Source organism: Boeremia exigua (genome assembly GCF_020726555.1).
Source record: "Boeremia exigua strain MPI-SDFR-AT-0100 chromosome Unknown C7974scaffold_10, whole genome shotgun sequence".
Lineage (NCBI taxonomy): Eukaryota > Fungi > Ascomycota > Dothideomycetes > Pleosporales > Didymellaceae > Boeremia > Boeremia exigua.
The window spans coordinates 246,141-260,593 of record NW_025763527.1 but is presented as its reverse complement, the minus strand read 5'-3'; the positions used below and the strand labels follow the sequence as shown (position 1 = coordinate 260,593).

The window sequence follows — 14,453 nt, the reverse complement described above, 5'->3', positions numbered from 1 at the left end:
CATCAGAGCATTTATCTTCGTTACTTCATTCATTCTCGTGAAAACATTCATCCTCGTAAAAGCATCCATCCTCGTAAAAGCATCCATCCTCGTAAAAGCATCCATCCTCGTAAAATCATTCACCCCCATTGAAGCGTTCATCCTCGTTAGACATTTCAATCATAACGGCAACGAGCCGCAGTCTCTTCCTCAAGCAACTTCCCATACACCTCACTCAGATCCTCAAACTCCCAAGTCCGCGCTCCCGTGAAGAACTCATACACCGGCGCCGCCGGCTTCTGTTCTTCAAGCACCGGTATCTCTACTGGAGACTCTGCTATCTCAGCGGGGAGTTCGTACTGCTGGACGCCGTCGGCTCCGGCCTCTAGTTCGAGGGGCGGGATTCCGTCGGCGCCGGCTTCTAGCTCTAGGGGTCGCTCGACGACTGGAAGCTCGACTGGCGGAGGCGGGATCTGCGTGGTATAATGAGGGTCACGATGAGGCGTTGTGGTCTGGTGGTTGAGTTGCATGGCCCAGGGAGTTGCACCTGGGGCACTGTCAAGTGCATATGGCGGACCAGAAACAGGGTAGTAGTGCGACAAAGTGTTCGGTCGTGAGCGATCAGTGGGCTGGTATCGTCGTGGTGCGAGTGTAGGCGGTGAAACCTGAATCTGTGGACGCGCCGCAGATGAAGATTGCGGGTGCGATACGTTTGGTTGGCGAGGCAAATACTGGGAATCTGGGTTGATGGGCTCACAACCCAGAAGGGATGGGAGTCCATCATTAGCATCCCGGTCTCGTGTACTATCTCCAGAGGTGCTTTGGGACGAAGTGGTAATAGATGTCGGTGCAACCGAACCTGTGTACACTACACCATTCACGATTTGGCTTGTCCGCCTATTCGTCCTGGCATTTCGAGACTGCTGTGAGGTTGTCAGCTGTCGGCCTTGGGACTGCTGGACTGTATTAGTCAGATAGACATCATTGAGCGGTACTTTAAGCAGAGGTGCTGGTAGCTGCGCAGCTGCTGATGCGGACGCTTGATACGGAACTTGCGCCTGTAGGTCAGCCGAGTACTTACGATGTAGATCATGGTGATATCGGCCAAGAGCACCACGACGGGACTCTTTCCGAGGGACTGCCAGATGTCGTGTCAACGGCTGCTCGTTGGCTGATTCGCTACGAGGTCGCCGCGTCTCGCTAGGTGCAAACATCTCAGGACGCTCGTGCTCTTTGGGCATGTTGAACTTCAACTCCTGTATTGTGAGCGACCTTGCAGGTAGTTGACTGTGCGTTCTCATATAGGAGGTGCGCGGAATGGAGAAGTTTCTAGTAATGAATGTATTTTCTAGAGGGACAAACTATGCAGCCAACATTGTTCATCTTCAGTGTGGTAGCGGATTTGATCACTAGAGCGGATTCGTCAGTACTATCCTCACAATGCAGCTGTATCGATCAACTTTCCTCCTCAGCTCTCATTCAGATCGCGTACATGGGCATGTTGCAGGCCGCTCGGTACGGGCCGCTCTCACCTCATCGTGAGGCGTAGTCAAGCCACCGGCGCTTACCACACCCTTATCAGCACCTCATCTGCCTTGCGACAATAACGAATTCTCGTCCTTACTTCAAGATGGCTGCACGTGTTCAGGCTATTCTCGATCATATCAGCGGCGTGGCTTCAGATCGAGTCGTTGCAGACTCAATACTTGCGACTATATTGGTTCTTGGGCTCTCAAACGTTGCAGTATCGGCCACAGGACAGAAAGCTATCTTAGCCATAGCGACGACGGAATCTGCCAAGCTCCTGCTGGAGAAGTTGGCACCGATCCTTCACAATGTATACGAGAAGGCTGGCCCTTCATTTCGAGAAGCCTATGAGAAGGCTCTTGCCGCCGCGGAGGCCATTGAAGGTTTCACGAGCGATCACCCCGTATTTTGTACAATCATTGCGCTTGGCGTGTTGTACCTCTTGGCCCCGCAGCTTGCCCATCTGTTGGGCTTCATGCTAAAGGGTCCGGCACCAGGTGAGCAAACTTGAACCGTCTAGTTATAGATAGTTGCTAACTTTGAGGATACAGCTTCGTTTGCAGCAAAATGGCAATCGATGTACGGTGGTTCCGTGTCAGAAAAGTCGCTCTTTGCATACCTGCAGCGTCTGGGCATGACTTAAGTGACTTGGTGCCATATATCATTGTCTTTCAGGAAATGATTGATGATGCAGATACTTCTCAACAATTCCGTTGTGGGTAATATGATACGAGCGAACGGCAAGATGCGACGTGCAAGGAGGCGGGGAACTAGCAAGTCCATCCGTACACTTTGGGCAGAAGCATGGCGTGTGTGTATATGGTCGGGATGATCTGAATATAGACATGCGCGACGTAGGTACGGAATGGTCGGAAACCAAAAGCTGAGGCGGCAGAGCTGTAAAAGGTGAATTTAGGTTACTGCCTAGAACCCCCAAAATCCTGAGACTTCGTTAAGTGCAGCGTCTGAGAAATGATTCGTCGTGGGCGTTTGCTCTTGCTTGCCTTCACTCTACATTGCGGCGCAGTAAAGCCACGGCGCTAAGGTTGTGTCTTCTAGATATCTCGTTTCGCCTGCAGAGAGAGCACTACAATTTCTTTTAACCACTGCAAAATGTCATTCCTGATCACTGCACTTATCGACTGTATCACAGGCGTTGCGGCCGAGGACAAGCCCCGCCCAGACGAGAAGCAAGCGCTCGTGCGCAGTCTTCATATCCGCCCGCTCGACGAAGTCGCGAATAAAGTCGTCAACGCCCTGCTCCGCGCTGAAAAGGCAGGCGCTGCACTCAAGGACGAACTCAATTCTATAGTCGGTCCGTATGGGTGGAAAGAATACTTGGCGGAGAGGGTGTTGGAGATGTTGGGAATTGCGCTGCAAGGCGCGCACGACAAACTTGGGCCGGTGATTCGCGATGCCTACCAACAAGCATGGAACGTTGCAAACGAGATTGAGGGCTTCGTCATCCAGCATCCGGTCATGTGCACGATCATCGCGCTCGGCGTCCTCACCGTCATCGCACCTTGGGTAATTGAAGCGTTGGGCTTTGCGGAGCTCGGTCCTTTAGAGGGTACGTATACCGAGCCTGATAAGCCTGAGCGTGTACGAAGCTAACGACGTCGAAATAGGCTCCTTTGCATCCTGGTGGCAGTCATCTTATGGCGGATTGGTACCCAAGGGGTCTCTGTTTTCTTTTTTCCAGCGCTTGGGCATGGTGTGGCTGCGGCATTGACCGCCTCCCGGCGCTGCGTTTAGGGCTGCAATTACACAGTACATCGTGTGACGATGCGCGCGGAAGGCGAATCGGAGACACGGACAAACATCGAGTCAAGCTGAGAATCTGAAGCCGTGGTCAGATATCCTCGGAAGTTAGGAGCCGGTTGGGAATTTTACTCCAGGTTCTATTGTCACACAACCTGCCTTTTACACAATGTGCCGACAAATGGGGAGCTTTCCGAGCCGCCAATACTCTGCAACAATGCAAAAGATCTCGAAGGATTCATCGAATCAATAAGCGTCTACACAGTTTGTACAGATCTTTCGTGTTCCTTGTCAGTAACCCAGCTCCGATCATAGCAACCGGGATTTGGGATGGAGAAGCAAGACGAGATGCTATCGATATCATCCCTGTCTCGTATCGAAACCGTGACATCATAGTAATGCGCATGCGCGATCGACGAAAAGGCGGAGTGCACGCGTTTCCAGAAGTACTGGCCTTGTTTCAGAGGGATGGAGAATCCTTGCATTCCACGGCGGAACAAAGAAGTCGAGAGTGATGTTAAGAGATGTCAGAGTGTAGATCTTTGACGGTGTTGACGTGTCTGCGGAGATGGCTGAGCTACCTGAATCCTTGCCTAGCGCCGAGTCAGGCAGGCGCACGGGTTGCGCATCTTCACATCTAAGCGACATTACGCACCGCCACAGACGGACTGTCAGATTCTATTTTTGTGGCTGGAAGAGGAAGTTGGTGTTGTTTAGGTATCACGCTCGGCATCGTGAAGTTGAGGCCTAGGCTTGGTAGCATAAACTCAGTATGCCACAGACTCTCTACAGATTTGGCGTCGACCCAGCGGACCCAACGGTGAATGCCGCTGCGCCAGTGCCTGTCATTACAAACACCAAGATCAAGATCCTGTGGTCATCATGGTGCGACCTCATATATACGACACTCAACCGCGACAGAACGCGCTCAATAATCTATCTCGGAACAAGTCTGAACCCCGCCCAGCAGCTTGACCTCCAATCCAGGGCTTCTAGCCCTGCCGTTATGGGACAATATCCATCGAAACCAGGAGAGCATCTGCACTTCTTCGGCGCTGCAATGCACGACGGCGTGCGAGGCTATGTAGCCGATAGCATGGTTACTACCTATGGCACACCAGCCGAGAAAGCCAAGTTGGGGGGGAAATATCGTGATGTAAACACGTGGACAATGCTGCGTTGGCCGTTCCACTCGCTCGGCGAAATAAAGATGTGCAGCGACAGTTCGCTCCTTCTAGTCTGCAATCCAAAATTGGTCACAGAACCTGGTGAGGAGGAACCTGAGCCGGATGCCATCGTGTCCTCGGGGAAAGGAGGTCTTGAGTGTTGCAAGGTTTCGGCGTTAGCAATGCCCCGGACCCGAACGATAAGCTGTGTCCGAGACCTCCAAGGCCTCAGAGATTACTGCGCCGCAGAAACACCTATTGAGTGCGCTGCCCAATTCGCGCCGATTCAACTGGTCGTAAATGCAACGACCGCAACGGCTTTAGACCAAGGCGGCAGAGTGCATACACGTACTACAGACCCACGCTACCCTACCTGTCTGGGCCGCCCCTATACTGGAACATCAAATTTCGAGCCGGTGCCATATCTCTCCGAAACACGCATCATAAAGATAGCGTCAGGCGGCTACATCACGGCAGCTGTTAGTGAAGATGGCGAGCTGTTCCTGTGGGGCCAGGCAAGCCCTGGTACAGTAGGAGAACTGGGCGTGCTGCATAGATCGGACTACAGCACTGACATCAAAGACAACATGGGAAATGTGATCTGGGCTGACAGCGTGCAAGACGAAGACATCAAGTGTCTCAATATATATATTGATGGGAAGGCCGCATCTGCTTATGATGTTGCTGTAGGGTTTGGCCATGTCTTGGTTGCGGCGAGAAATGAGGTCGGAGAACATGCCGTCTTTGCTGCTGGATGTGGAGAGCAGGGTCAGCTGGGGTTGGGCAGGTCGTGTGACTTCCAGCAGGAATTTGAAGAAGTAGTGAGCTTGAGGGGCAAGCAGACATCAAGCTTAGTGGCAGCAGGCTGGTCGAGCCATGTGGTCGCCGAGGGGTGATAAAAAACGTGACTCCATGCTCGAATGAAACTATCGATACTAGAATGTCGAAAGCCATGTTGTTCTCGGCTCATCAGGACAAAAATGAATGTGGTTGGCCGAACCAGCAAAAAGCAAAAAAGCGTCATGCAAACAACCCCACAGATGTGTTGGCAGCGATAGCTCACCAGCCGGGGGGATCCTTTCTCGCCCAAGATCACACGCTGCTGAGGTACAGGCTACGGCTGCACCACTTCGGATTCGAGAGCCTAAGATCTTTGATGTCCCTCAAGTGAGGACGCCGAATGAGGTAGGAATGGTGGGACGACACCTACCTCGATCTCTGTCGTGACGGCAATTGAGGTGGGCATTGCTGTCTGCGATCTGCTACAGATCGTACTGTGATGTGTGTTGTTGTGAGTGTTGTTGCGAGTCATCATCTTCGACATGATCATGTCGAACATTGGACGGATGTAGGGCAGACAAGCAACAACGATACCTGTGCTCATATGTGCAAGAGACCAGAACATCGAAGTACCTACGCCATAGATCGGACCTCCATTTAAGGAAACGTCTGCAATGGCGGTGATCCGAAAAGCGCCTACAACGATCGTCATGCGAATTGTTGGTGAGAGACTAAAAGACCACTGAAGGAGGTACGGAACAGTATTCCAACGGCGAAGATGGCAGTGATACCGAGCTTGTCAGCCACAAACCCTAGTGAGGTGTGATCTAGGTGATGATGTCCAAGCCAACCCCGGTGGCAGACATTGTTATCAAGAGAGGCGCAACCTTGAGACAGTGATGCTGGTCTTGTACCGGCAGCGCCTAGTTGTGATGCAAGGGCCGGCAGCGATTACGATAGCCGATGTTGTTGAGAGCGTGATGCAGAGATATGCTGTGTAAGGTGTCAACAAAACGTCTTTGTAGTAGAATACATGTCATGTTTGGATAAGTACCAGTCCGTCTCAGCCATGGGAACATCTTGGTATACAGGTGCGGATGAAGAAAATCAAGACAGCAGATCTGTTCAGGGCAAGTTCGACAGCCCCTGAACTCCGAAAGAACCATGGGATCTGCGAGCGTCAGACACGCGACTTGAAAAATGATTGACCCCTTACGAAGAGAGTCCTTTGCGTTTCAACAAGAGTTGTCATTCGTGTCTGTGGACTAAGTTGTCCGGTTGCTACACCTTCGCAGTGTTAGGAGAGTTGGGTCCTGATAGTAGAACATGATTCACAGACACTGGACGTTATCACAACAATGTAGAGAAAGATCTAGCTTTCACATCGGAGTTCTCCCCACCACTGATAGTGTTCAGTACTTGCCAAAGCAAGAACCAATAGTGTGTCATCTAGTGACCACGATAAGCTTTTAATTTTCTTTGCTGCAAGTCGACTTACGAGAGATAAAGCTAGCACAACAGCAAGAAGCGTGATACCGGCGACGGTTTCTCCCCTGGACATTAACTCTATGGGTAGGTAGACTGCAGTTCCGATGGGATACCTAGGTACAATGAAACAGTTACTTGTGTGATGGAATGGACAACGAGGTAGATACAAACCCAAAATAGACTAAAGAAGTTAGGGGCGAGGTAGGTGAAGGGGGACTCGATTGAGGTTCCCCTTGAAGGCGGCCGTAAGTAGGGCCTACCTTTGAGCCTAGTGAAACACGTGGAGATGATTGTAACGCAAGAAGTCGCTGCCTGAACACGTACGATCTTCATCAGCGTTGCTGCGCCTTTGGGCAGATGATCGACAAGGTTTGACAGCCAGTACCTGTGTTTCGGTGAACATATATTGAGCTTGTCGACGGCCGAACCGCGCGTTGGCTGCGGTCGTTTGCGGGGTGTTTCGGGTTTGGCCTTATCTGCCGGTTTCGGTGATGTCACGCATGGAATTGTTCTGCGTCAGTTCGTCCGTCTGGCAGTTGCAGTCATGAGCCAGCTGTCATGCACATCCAGACACCCGAACGGTATCCAACTGCTCGGCTCGCTGCACGGCCGACCTTGAAACCGACCATTTTGGGCCGAGAAAGCCCGCAGCACAACCGGCGCCATGGAAACGAAAGTTTGTGTGGGCTTACGACAAGGTTGGAGGTCGGTCTCATTCTGAAGTACACGCAAGTGCTGAGCAAGTGCTGAGGCGAAGTTGTCTCAGAGTCTATTGCTCAAGAGACGACCAAGCCATGGTGTTGAGTCCGGCTCCCAGGTTTGCGGCAGCTAACGCATTCTGGTGCCAAGGCCACGCAGCGAGCTTTTAGAGTTCAGCTGGCGCTTGGTCGAATCGTAACGGTTTTTACTGGATCTGGCGTCGCTGTGCCTCAGTCTCGGTGCCGGTGCCATGCCGTCGGACCGATGCCTTTTTTTGAAGTGTGCATTGCGAGTACACAATTGTGTCACCTATTTGTATCAGTTTGGCAGGGCAACAAACACCAAAGCTCCCACAGCGGCTGCTGGTACTCAGTTGCCGCAGCGCGCTTTGCCTGTTGACAGTCCCACAATACGCTCATCGGCGCGCAATCGTAGGATCTTGTCGAGGGACGTGTCTTGTGCGGCCTTGCGCGTGCCCGCGGAGAGAAGCCCCGTCTACGTGGACAAGCGCTGATCGATTCATTTCAATCTTAGCTGTGACGGGAGACGGTCCAGTCAGGAAAGAGGGTTTTCAGGCGGACGACGGGCCTCAAGTTTGTGACAGGGCTGATCAGGCCCCAAAGAAACGCAGACACGCGAAGAAAGGCAAGGATAACGGCGATCGTGCTGATCACCTAACAGCAGAGGCCTCGCTTGCTGCGACAGTGCGACATTGAGAGAGATCGCAAACACGACTGGACACGAGTCTTGCTGCCACACTGACAGCAACCGGCGTTGTCTAGGGTCTCCGTGTTCTGCCATCAAGCGACCTGTTCAATAGCGCAGCACCGGCAGGGATCGATCAGGAATTGCCACAACGTTACTGCCTAGCGGGTACGGCGGACGAGAGTGGTATGTGGCTTGCTGCTGTTGATTGGTTGGCGGGCGAAACGCTGGGTGAAGACTAGCGGCTTCCAGCAAGGTGGGGCTCACGCTATTCAGGGGTGGATACGTTCGTTCCTGCTTTCGCGCCTTTCCAAGGCCGTGCAAGACTTGCCCATGCTTCTCGTAAACGTCATGTGCACAGCCAAAGGAACTTATCGGCTCGTGGTGCCGCTCTATTTTTCGCTTTGTAAAAGGGCAGGCCCACTCATATCAGCCTGATCCGCCTGCACCGACTGAATTTGTAGCCATAAGCAACTTGCTCTCCGCCTCCTCCGCTCACAGCCTCTACACCTTCTATCCTCTCATTCACTACCTGGAATACATCGACCTCCAGACGGTCAAGTCACTCTCTCGAAATCAGTAAGACTGTAGACGTGCATAAAACAGTCGCAGGTCCTGGAAGTGATGACGTTTGGCTTACACGCCTAACTCGGACCATTGCACAACACAAAAAACCCAGACGATGGAATATCGACACTCATCACCGTGCTCAAGGGACAGGAGCCCGAGACCCAGCACCAACAGACAAAGGAGCAATTCCGTCCCCTTCGTTGAGGCATTGGGGTGCTCGACCACAGAAGCAAGAATGATGATGGCCGAAGGCAAGGCTGCAGTTCGTAACCGGAAACGCGGCCGTCAAATCAGGCTGCTCAATGAACAGAACGCCACTACTTTCGACCCCCGGAACCATCTGAAATATCTCGATAGCTCGTACCAGGATCATGAATCATCAAAACCACAAACAACCATGGTCAATCATTCACGGTATCCCTCTGACTGCACTGACAAGAGCACATCCACAATAGTCGCACCGACTAGGGATGGCCTGGTGACCACTAACGGCCTTCCAAGCCCATTGGGAGACTACTCTGCGAATCTGGCAAACTTCATAAAGGCCCAGCTCAGATCAATTCCGACCTACACATCATCCCTTGATCAGACATCGCCTCGCTCTTGTCCGGACTTGACTTTTCAGTTGCGCACTCCCCCACAGTCGCCGAACAAAGGGGCACGGAAACCAACAGAAGCCCCAAGAGTCATCAGCATCCCGCCTGTCAGACCACCGTTGCAGAGTGCGTTCTCTGCATGGAGCTCTACAGACGACTCAGAGGATGACGAGGTGCCCGCACTACCTGATATTGACCTATACACTCAAAACGCCATCTCCAAGGTCACTAGCAATGGTAGTACAACTTCAATCCTGGGTTATTATGCCGGATCGAATGACTCCTTTCTGTTCTCGTCCACACCCTCCGAGGAGAGTCACACCGCAAGGGGATTTCAATTTCCCAATCCACCACTGTTAATGTGCTCACCGACTGAGCCTTATTCTCCACCTCACGATGACGACGCCGACTACTACCCATCATCACACTCGTCGCGGCCGCAGTTGACCTCTTCCTCGGAGCCATCGATCTCATCGTCCACCGCGTCGACAGCGTCCTACTTCGAATACAAGCGCCCTCGTTCCAACCTGTTTCCGCCTGATATGAAGGACAGGATTGTTGCGGCAGTCACACCACCAAAAGGGAAGAGAATGACTGCGATCTCACCTTTTGAAGGCGCCGCACTATCGAATGTTCACGATGTGTTCATTGAGTCACAACACAGAGTGCACGTCGATGGCATGTCATTTGACATGCTGCGTGACTTGGTCGTACCAGTCAGCCGAGTCTCTACACCGGTCTGACTCGCACTCCAGTAACGCTCCTTCAACTGCATTATATGGGATCTTTTCAACTGTGATTAGCATTTGCATCATGTTCTACAATATATCCAGGTCGACGTCGCGTGGTATAGCCGGTCTTGCCACTTGCGATCCTACGATCTTTTTCTTTGTCTCACTTAGCCGGCGCAACGGCTAAACTACGAACTTGTAATTACTTCCAGCCTGTGGTACATCTAGATTACTGTTGTAGGGCTTCGCTGTCCGTTTCTTCTTTCGTTGCCGTTCAGATATCCATACACAACGAGTGTACGACGCACACGTTTTTCTTCTCATCTGGGCAATAGCAGACTGCTCCCACCATCAGCAAAGGGAGGAAGCTGGCGATGCAGATAGCAAAGTTGGCTAGCAGCGCTAGGTTCCGGTAGCACACTCATGGCACACACATACATACCAACTATCTCTAAGCAATGCAAACATACACGCATGTCACCTTGCGTCTCCAACCACATCTTCTAACTCGGTGCTCATCGTCAAGAGAATTTTCGTGATTCCCCTGACACTCGCGTCTATGACGGATGGATAGACAAGGTCAAACGCTTCCGACATAACGATCGTCCTCGAGAAATGCAGAACAAAAAGCCACCTTAATTTTGGCCCGTGTTTTGTTGTGGCGATCACAGCCTTGCGTGCAGATCCTTTGACCCTGCAGCGCAGATCGTGAACGGTGCGGGAAGAAACCAACAATGCAAACAAGGGTACAGCTAAGCGAGGCTACGTCATGTTTGATCTGTTTGCAACCCCGCAACTCACATTTGTTTAGCAACCGCGTTTGCGAGATCCAACAGCATTGCAGGCGCACGCTTTTGCTCTTCCCCTCATGGTGCATTTGTTGTGTGGCAAAACTACCTTCGCTTTGTTTCCATCGAACTAAACGCGTGTGGATCGCAATACAGGACACCGTGTTCTCTGACAGCTGCTGAAGCACTGCTTTGCGCATCGCGAATCGCGACCTGACTTTCACTCCAAGTTTGTTCGCGAACCACTGCACCGCCACCATACAAAGGTCGAAGTCACCTTCATTAGCGTTTCACACGCTGTCTTCTACGAACAGTACTCTACCCCTCACAGATCTTTACACCAGGCCGCACCGCCTACTTCTGCCATCATGGCGGACGCTGAGCCAACACTCGTCGCCCAAATCTTCGAACGCCTTGCTTATGAGTTTGCAGAGGCGCGGCCCATGCTGCCAACCTATCTGCATCTGATCGCCTCCGCCCTCTTCCCTATCTATACCGGCGCGCACGCCTCGCTCTCCCGCCCATCCACCGCCGCGAAACCCTCGAAGAAGAAGGATCGTAAAGCCCTGCTTCGCAAGGGATCGGATACTGATGACGATGCCGAATCGAGCGATGATGACGAAGAGGAAGAGGAGCAGCATAACATGGAGGGGTTATCCCCCAAAGACGCCCTTCTCATGCCACTCTTCGCAGGCATCGCACTTTCGGGGCTGTACTTCCTCCTGAAATGGATGAACGATCCGAAGCTGTTGAACAGAATCCTCAATGCTTACTTCGCCATCTTCGGCGTCTTCTCCGTCTCAAAGCTCGTCACGGACGTTCTGGATATCGGCCACTCGATCATCTTCCCACGACGACATGTCATTAATGGCACATTGTACCATATCAACAGCAAAGAAGAGAAGGCTGTACCAGTTGCGGGCGATACCAAGGGCAAGAAGGTGCTCAGCACACCTCTACCCGGTTTCTTGGCAAGGACGCCTTTGAATGACAGTCTGCGAAAGGTTGTATGGAACGATCGGGCCATGCCAGCAAACAAGTGGTCATTGAAGCTGTATTTATACCGCGCACTCGCTGCCAAATTTAAAGTTGGAGCGCACGATATCGTGGGTGCACTGACCGGACTGTGTGTTGTGGCATACTTTAACTTTGTGGACAAGCCGTGGTACCTTACCAATCTCCTTGGATTTGGCTTCTCCTACGGCGCACTACAGCTCATGAGCCCAACTACGTTCGCCACAGGAAGTCTCATTCTCGGAGCGCTGTTCTTCTACGACATCTACTTCGTCTTTTACACGTACGTGTGCACCAAGACGTCCCGCGCCACTTTACTGACAAGGCTACAGACCTATGATGGTGACCGTAGCTAAGTCCCTTGACGTCCCCATCAAGCTCATGTTCCCTCGTCCTGGCGACCCGAACCATCCCAACTCAGCTCCGTCTCACGCCATGCTCGGCCTGGGTGATGTGGTCTTACCAGGTATCGTCATTGGCCTTGCACTTCGCTTCGATTTGTACCTATTTTATCTTCGACGCCAGAGACACACATCCGCAACGTTAGCAGCAGAATCTGAGATCACCCAAAAGGCAGAGTACTTTCCACTCGCCGGACGCTGGAGCGATCATTTCTGGACTCACTCCTTGATTGGACAACCGCTTTGGGTAAAAGATGACAAGAGGCCTGAAGCGCCTTTCACGTTCCCCAAAACTTACTTCAAGGCTGGTTTGGCAGGGTATGTGCTCGGTTTGCTTGCTACACTGGGCGTCATGATGATCTGGGACCACGCTCAGCCTGCGCTTCTTTATCTTGTTCCCGGCGTTCTGGGTAGCCTCTGGCTTACTGCAGTGGCTAGAGGCGAATTGAGCTTGATGTGGAACTACACAGAAGCTATTGACGAAGAAGAAAAGTCTGGCGAGTCTGGGAAGGATGACACTACCACCAACAATATCAGTACTGAGGAGAAGAAGCGTGTCACTCGGTCGGAAAGCAAAGCTGCGATGACTGCTTCTGGAGACAGTGAGGGTGATATCGAGGTCACCCATCGACGCCGAAGCAGGCGCAGCAGACCAGAGCGCGAGGTCTTTTCTTTCGTCATTGAGGCGCCATCGACAGTGGAAAAGAGCAAGGCAAACAAAAAGCATGCTCGTCCTTCTACAGCTGGCGGGGCCACCACGGAAGCAAAGGGCACCAAATTTGGTCAGAGTACAGCTGTGAATGTAAGTGCTGAGCCGGCAGGAAAGAGGCAGAAGTTGCGGTGAGCCCAGAACGGCGTGGAACTTGTTACTTTGCATGTGCTGCATAGCGACGGCGTTTAATGCATTTCTGGCGTACTTTCCGTCATAAATACTGGTACGTATGGTACCATTGAAGTTCCCATGCTCTCTGTAGTATGTACTGAAGTGCCATTCTTTGACATGCATGGATTTATGTACAAATGCTCGAGACGACCATCACATCCATGGCTCCTCATCAAACATTTGCCATATATTCGCTTCCCACATGATTCTAATCAGTCTCATCTCGCTGGGTCTGATTTGATCGCGCAGTCTTACGAATGAAATACGTCTCTCGTCAGCCACATGTATGATCTTGTAACACTCGCTTTAGCCTTTTAAGGCAAGGTGGGTTCAAACCGCGTGCCTGCCCTGTTTGCCCTCCCTTCTTACTTTCGACATTGCCCATGGCTGAACCAAATTGGCTAAACCTTCCGGATACAGCAAACAACTCGTCAACTCTGTAGCTGTAGCGCGCGTGCGGCACAGATCATCTAGGAGCAACGCAGATCCCCATCACGATGACGGAGTACAAGTGTTCCGCGCGTGCTGATCCCAGTCGTGAGATTCGGATTGCAGTTATACAGCCTGGCGAGTTCCATTACGATATTAATGTGGTGTTTGAGACGTGCTCGCTGGATGTTAGTAATCCATCTCTTAGCCATATGCTTTCGTACCCCTCTCGAACACGAGAGGCCACCAGGTTTTAACATTGTTATATGACCTACAGCTCGGATAAGAGGCGCTCCCGTATGTGTGTGGGGTTCAGAAGACTCGCACGCAAGGCATTGCTCAAGTTACACGTAACCTGAGTGTAGCGCTGAGGTGCTTGAGACAGACAAGTGTCTCGCGCAGGTTGTGGGTCGATGCTTTGCGTATTGACTAGGGCAAGAGCGTCGAGCGATCCTCGCAGGTCTCCATAATGCACAAGATATACATCTCTACCACTCGAGTTTTGGTCTGGTTAGAGGAAGAGAAAGACGATAGCGACGAGGCTTTGGATTTGCTAGAGAATATCTCTCAGCAGGTGCGGATCGTCGATTGGTACACCTTTGAAACGTAGCCTGTCGGTAACGATCCCGATGGCTGAGAATATCTTGCAAAGCTGATACCATAGCAGCGCGAACGAATTCGTATCGTTTACAATCTCTTGAACCGTCCCTACTTTGGGAGAGTTTGGATCCAGCAAGAAGTGCAACTGGCAAAAGATATTGTGTTACAGTACGGGCGATCGACCTACGCGGAGCGTGTTATCTGGTCAAGTGTGTCAAATCTTTCGTCTAAGCCGATAGACAATGAATCACTGGCACCTATCTTACGCAGTGACTGGACACGAGTTTTGGTTCGAGGTGTTAAGCTGAGAAACAGCAGGCTTACGCCTTGGAGGGC

General features: G+C 51.9%; 6 protein-coding genes across 6 annotated transcripts; 5 read left to right on the top strand and 1 right to left on the bottom strand.

Moving 5' to 3' along the window:
* Positions 1 to 155: 155 nt before the first annotated feature.
* Positions 156 to 1,445, bottom strand: C7974DRAFT_440742 (uncharacterized protein; the record flags this gene model as incomplete). The annotated part of the gene is made up of 2 exons (XM_046145341.1): positions 1,061 to 1,445; positions 156 to 940 (listed from the first exon to the last, which is right to left on the bottom strand). The coding sequence occupies exons 1-2, from the start codon at positions 1,278 to 1,280 to the stop codon at positions 156 to 158; spliced, it is 1,005 nt and encodes a 334-aa protein (XP_045993787.1). The 5' UTR covers positions 1,281 to 1,445.
* C7974DRAFT_31206 (uncharacterized protein) lies at positions 1,363 to 2,384 on the top strand. Its single transcript, XM_046138338.1, has 4 exons — positions 1,363 to 1,384; positions 1,440 to 1,546; positions 1,604 to 2,003; positions 2,058 to 2,384. The coding sequence occupies exons 3-4, from the start codon at positions 1,610 to 1,612 to the stop codon at positions 2,147 to 2,149; spliced, it is 486 nt and encodes a 161-aa protein (XP_045993786.1). The 5' UTR covers positions 1,363 to 1,384; positions 1,440 to 1,546; positions 1,604 to 1,609; the 3' UTR covers positions 2,150 to 2,384.
* On the top strand, positions 2,319 to 3,381 carry C7974DRAFT_31173 (uncharacterized protein). The gene is made up of 2 exons (XM_046138317.1): positions 2,319 to 3,076; positions 3,135 to 3,381. The coding sequence occupies exons 1-2, from the start codon at positions 2,620 to 2,622 to the stop codon at positions 3,236 to 3,238; spliced, it is 561 nt and encodes a 186-aa protein (XP_045993785.1). The 5' UTR covers positions 2,319 to 2,619; the 3' UTR covers positions 3,239 to 3,381.
* A 658-nt stretch (positions 3,382 to 4,039) lies between these two features.
* On the top strand, positions 4,040 to 5,329 carry C7974DRAFT_317816 (uncharacterized protein; the record flags this gene model as incomplete). Its single annotated transcript, XM_046138620.1, has 2 exons — positions 4,040 to 4,366; positions 4,478 to 5,329. The coding sequence occupies 2 exons, from the start codon at positions 4,040 to 4,042 to the stop codon at positions 5,327 to 5,329; spliced, it is 1,179 nt and encodes a 392-aa protein (XP_045993784.1).
* A 3,081-nt stretch (positions 5,330 to 8,410) lies between these two features.
* C7974DRAFT_31070 (uncharacterized protein) lies at positions 8,411 to 10,323 on the top strand. Its single transcript, XM_046138283.1, has one exon. The coding sequence runs from the start codon at positions 8,788 to 8,790 to the stop codon at positions 10,012 to 10,014; it is 1,227 nt and encodes a 408-aa protein (XP_045993783.1). The 5' UTR covers positions 8,411 to 8,787; the 3' UTR covers positions 10,015 to 10,323.
* A 336-nt stretch (positions 10,324 to 10,659) lies between these two features.
* On the top strand, positions 10,660 to 13,355 carry C7974DRAFT_341191 (signal peptide peptidase-domain-containing protein). The gene is made up of 2 exons (XM_046139271.1): positions 10,660 to 12,087; positions 12,137 to 13,355. The coding sequence occupies exons 1-2, from the start codon at positions 11,159 to 11,161 to the stop codon at positions 13,047 to 13,049; spliced, it is 1,842 nt and encodes a 613-aa protein (XP_045993782.1). The 5' UTR covers positions 10,660 to 11,158; the 3' UTR covers positions 13,050 to 13,355.
* The last annotated feature ends 1,098 nt before the right edge of the window (positions 13,356 to 14,453 follow it).

Bases quoted from the DNA above. Each gene is read 5' to 3' on its own strand.
- C7974DRAFT_341191 (XM_046139271.1), top strand. From the start codon at position 11,159: ATGGCGGACGCTGAGCCAACACTCGTCGCCCAAATCTTCGAACGCCTT. The intron at 12,088-12,136 runs GTACGTGTGCAC...ACAAGGCTACAG, and splicing joins ATCTACTTCGTCTTTTACAC to ACCTATGATGGTGACCGTAG.
- C7974DRAFT_31206 (XM_046138338.1), top strand. From the start codon at position 1,610: ATGGCTGCACGTGTTCAGGCTATTCTCGATCATATCAGCGGCGTGGCT. The intron at 2,004-2,057 runs GTGAGCAAACTT...TTGAGGATACAG, and splicing joins GCTAAAGGGTCCGGCACCAG to CTTCGTTTGCAGCAAAATGG.
- C7974DRAFT_31070 (XM_046138283.1), top strand. From the start codon at position 8,788: ATGGAATATCGACACTCATCACCGTGCTCAAGGGACAGGAGCCCGAGA.
- C7974DRAFT_31173 (XM_046138317.1), top strand. From the start codon at position 2,620: ATGTCATTCCTGATCACTGCACTTATCGACTGTATCACAGGCGTTGCG. The intron at 3,077-3,134 runs GTACGTATACCG...ACGTCGAAATAG, and splicing joins GGAGCTCGGTCCTTTAGAGG to GCTCCTTTGCATCCTGGTGG.